At 70.1% G+C, this 4392-nt stretch overlaps 1 protein-coding gene across 1 annotated transcript; it reads right to left on the minus strand.

Annotated features, from left to right (window-relative positions):
- Window positions 1-962: 962 nt before the first annotated feature.
- On the minus strand, window positions 963-4109 carry SAE1 (SUMO1 activating enzyme subunit 1). Its single transcript, XM_026053445.1, has 6 exons — window positions 3968-4109; window positions 3789-3888; window positions 2910-3015; window positions 2592-2736; window positions 1308-1377; window positions 963-1200 (listed from the first exon to the last, which is right to left on the minus strand). The coding sequence occupies exons 1-6, from the start codon at window positions 4078-4080 to the stop codon at window positions 1108-1110; spliced, it is 627 nt and encodes a 208-aa protein (XP_025909230.1). The 5' UTR covers window positions 4081-4109; the 3' UTR covers window positions 963-1107.
- Window positions 4110-4392: the final 283 nt, after the last annotated feature.

Genomic DNA, 4392 nt, shown 5'->3' on the forward strand with positions numbered 1-4392 from the left:
CCCGGGATGGATGCGGTGGGATGTCCTGGAATTCCCCGGGATGGATGTGGCGGGATGCGGCGGGATTGTCCCGGGATGGATGTGGCAGGATGTCCCGGGACGGATGCGGCAGGATGTCCCGGGATGCCCCGGGACGGATGCGGCGGGATGTCCCGGGATGCCCCGGGATGGATGCAGTGGGATGCCCCGGGACGGACGCGGCGGGATGCGGGAACGCCGCTCATCCCGCTCTTCCCGCAGCGCTCGGAGCGGCGCCGGCTCCGCGGCGCCTTCTGGACGCCCCTGTGCCGCTTGGCCGCGCGGCTCCTGGGGCTGCTGCAGCACCTGGAGCGGGCGGCGCTGCCGGAGCCGCACTGAGCCGGAGCGCCCGGCTCCGCCGCCGGAGCGGAGCCGCCGGAGCGGAGCCGCCGGGGGGGGACCACCCGCCACCCCCCCCGCAATTCCTATTTATTTATTTATTGTTCTGCGACCGGGGCCGGCGACGGAGGCCGGGGGGGGGTGATGGAGGCGGCGGCTGCTCCGCGCGGGATTCCCGGGAATGGGGAGCGGGGGGGAGACGAGCCTTGCTGCGCCCGGGGGGGCGCAGCTCCGTGTATATAGTGTACGTTGCGGCTGTACAGGGGGGGGCTGTACATTATACATAGGGGCGGCGCTGTGTACATACGGACGGACGCTGTACAGGAGCGGGTCTTTTTTTGTACGTTTCTTTTCAATAAAAAGGAATTTAAGGAAGCGGCGGCTCCCGCCGCTGCCCTGGGAATGGGGAGGGAGAGGGGGCGTGGGGCGGCTCCGGCTCGGAGCTCCCGCTGGAGCCGCCGCTGCTCCCGGCGGCTCTTCCTGCGGAATCCGGGTGAGTTGGGCGCCGCTTCCCCCCCATTGGAGCCATCACCCCCATCCCTAGGGATTATCCGGGGGGCTCCGGCAGCCGCTCCCRGTTCCCCTGCAGCTGGAACAGGCCCTGCTGGAAAGGGGAGTGTTTTTTATTAAACATCCTCCAAAACGGGTCCGGAAGCAGAGGCCGCCGAGTCGCGGGCGCCCCGCGGAGCGCCAGGATGCGGAGCGCCGGGAAGCGCCGGGATGCGGAGCGCCGGCGGGAGCCCCTCCGCCTCACTTGGCGCCCAGGCGCTCCACGACTCCGTTGCCTTTGATGCCGTCGAAGAAGAAGAAGTTGTTGTGGGGGGGATCCCGCTGGGAAAGCGCCTGCCGGGGGAACGGGAGGCGGCTCCGGGAGCGGAACGGGCCCGGAGTCTTTCCCCGGAGCCGGAGCCTTTCCCGGAATGCGGAGCCTTTCCCGGGAGCCGCGTTACCTTCACCACCTCCTGGCCCAGGACGCCGCCGACCACGGCGCACACGGGAGCCATCTCGGAGAAGCAGTAGCTGGAAGGAGCAGAGGGAAGGTCGGAGGCMGAGGGCGGGAATGGCGCCGGGAAGGCAGCCGGAGCGCGGCGGGAAGGGCCGCGCGGAGCCGGCTTCCGGCCCGAGGCCTCGCTGGACACGGGCGCATCCGTGCCGTCCCGGCATTGCTCGGAGCGCCCCCGCTAAGAATAGCGCCCCCGGAATGCCRCCCGCGGGCCGGGGGCGCATTCCCGGCATTCCCGGCCATCGGCGGGCAGCTCCCACCCCGGGCGGCGTGCGGCGACACGCAGGAGGGCAGCGGGAATCGCCGGGACGCCGCGGCCTCGGGAGCCTCCCGCGCCAAGCCGCTAATCCCGGGCGGCACGAGCTGAGCCGGCGCCAAGGAGGCTCCGGGGATGCCGGGCTCCCGGAATGCCGGGCTCCGGATGCGCGGAGGCTCCCGGAATGCCGGGCTCCGGATGCGCGGAGGCTCCGGGAATGCCGGGCTCCGGATGCGCGGAGGCTCCGGGAATGCCGGGCTCCAGCTGCACGGAGGCTCTGGGAATGCCGGGCTCCGGGAATGCTGGGCTCCGGCTGTGTGGAGGCTCCAGGGATGCCAGGCTCCGGGAATGCTGGGCTCCGGCTGCACGGAGGCTCCGGGAATGCCGGGCTCCGGATGCGCGGAGGCTCTGGGTATGCCGGGCTCCGGATGCGCGGAGGCTCCGGGAATGCCGGGCTCCGGGAATGCCGGGCTCCGGCTGCGCGGAGGCTCCGGGAATGCCGGGCTCCGGGAATGCCGGGCTCCCGGTGCGCGGAGGCTCCGGGAATGCCGGGCTCCGGGAATGCCGGGCTCCGGCTGTGTGGAGGCTCCGGGAATGCCGGGCTCCGGATGGGCGGAGGCTCCGGGAATGCCGGGCTCCGGCTGTGTGGAGGCTCCAGGGATGCCAGGCTCCGGGAATGCCGGGCTCCAGCTGCACGGAGGCTCCGGGAATGCCGGGCTCCGGATGCGCGGAGGCTCTGGGAATGCCGGGCTCTGGATGCGCGGAGGCTCTGGGAATGCCGGGCTCTGGCTGTGTGGAGGCTCCGGGAATGCCAGGCTCCGGGAATGCCGGGCTCCGGCTGCACGGAGGCTCCGGGAATGCCGGGCTCCGGCTGTGTGGAGGCTCCGGGAATGCCGGGCTCCGGGAATGCCGGGCTCCGGCTGCGCGGAGGCTCCGGGAATGCCGGGCTCCGGCTGCACAGAGCCCAATCCGCACCTGGGGAAGTCGTCGGGCAGGAGGTCGGTGCCGACACCGAGCGCGTCCAGGACGTCGCCGCGGATCTGGAGCAGCAGCTTGGAGTCCTCGCCGTAGCTCTGCGGCGAAGGATCCCGCCCTTTATCCGTRCGGAATTTCAGCAGCACTGGGAAAAGGAGACGGCGTCGCGGCTCCGAGCCCAACATCAGCCCAGCCACCCTACGGACAAGCCCCATCCCCAAGCCCGGATCCGTGCCAACGCCACCGCTCGGCAAGGGGCGGCGGAGCTCCCTGCAGCCCGGGATGGGGAGACGGGATGCGGGAAGCGGCGGAGCTCACCTTGGAGCAGGAAATAATCGGGAGCGGTGCGCCGGAGCGCGGCCCGGGCCTTCTCGCCGCTCCACTCCACGGCCAGGGCCTCCTTGAGCGGGCAGAAACCGGCGCGCTGCAACGGGAGCGCGAGCGCCTCAGCTCCGGAGCGGCTCCGGAGCGGCGCTCCGGGCGCTTTTCCAGCCYGGCGCCCTCCAAATCCCAGGCTCCTTGGACGTTCCCATCCAAAGCTCCTGGGTTGCAGGGACTCTTCCTAATTAAAGCGTTTCCAGGGAACGCCGTCGGCTCCTTGGAGCCCGTGGCTGGGCCCGGGATGGGGCTTGTGCGGCCCTTTGCATTGGCCCAAATCCAGAGCTGTTGGGAACGGGAATTCCTGGACCTTGTGTCCCCAACAGGGATCTATCGGATCGTCCTCGTGTTCCGAATGGCAGAGGCCGCGGGCTCCGAGCCGCGCGGCCGGCGCGGGAAGCGGCCCCGCTCCGCGCGGCTCATYGGCATCTCGGGAGCCACGCGCAGGAATTCGCTGCATCCCAAACCTGAGCCTGTAACGCTCGGAATCGCGAGCCCAAGTCGGGGGAGGGCAACAGCTGCCTCCAGCGGCATCCGGGGAGTATTCCCATCCCTTCGGCACAGCCCGGAGCGGGGGAAGCGGCTCCCAACGCCCCGGCGCGGGAGAAAGGGACACAAAAGGCCCTTAATCCGCTGGCTCCGCTCGCATTCCCCGGAGAGCCGGGGAAAGTCCGGGGCATTTCCGCTCCGGAGGCCCTCCGGCTCGGCCACAACGCGCGGCCGGCGGCGTTGGAATGGGAAAGGTCTCCCGCGGAGCCCACTCCCCACCACGGGAAGCCCCTCCTCGAGCCTTCGGCCTCGCGGCGCCGCTTCCGGCACCTTTTTCACCATGGTCGTCTCCGCCGGCTCCAGTTTGGCTTTCTTGGTGTCCGGCCCGTCTTCCACTGCCGGGCTCCCTTTGGCCACCTTGGTTTTCTCCCTGCGGGAAGGAGCGGAGCGGAGGAAGGGCACGGGGGCGGGAGGAGGACGGCCGCATGGCCGCGCGCTCCGGCACTCACTCCACAAACTCGTGCTCGCCCAGGTCGGCGAACGCGTAGCCGTGGTAGCCGAAGACGTCGCCGGCGAAGAACTTGACGCCGCTCTGGCGGCACAGCTGGTCGATGCGCACCATGGCGTCCCGGGAGCAGCACGTCAGGCACACCTGCGGGCGCGGAGCCGGCGCGCGTCGCCACGAATCCCTTCTTGGGGAGGAACCTCCTTCCTGCCMCAGCGGGGCAGCTATCCGGGAGCAATTTGCCTTCCCGGTGCGCTAAACGCAGGGCAATTCCGGGGCCTCCTCTCCAGGGATAATGAGGAGGTTGGGGGCAGCAGAGGCAAGTTTCTGGGCAAAACAGCATGCGTCCAACAGGAGCATGGGGAGGGGAATTGGAATAAAACAATTCTCCTTCCAACCTCGCCTATCCCCCCTTCCAACCTCGCCTAT

Source organism: Nothoprocta perdicaria, unplaced genomic scaffold, assembly GCF_003342845.1.
Source record: "Nothoprocta perdicaria isolate Ctin4 unplaced genomic scaffold, notPer1 scaffold_1158, whole genome shotgun sequence".
NCBI lineage: Eukaryota > Metazoa > Chordata > Aves > Tinamiformes > Tinamidae > Nothoprocta > Nothoprocta perdicaria.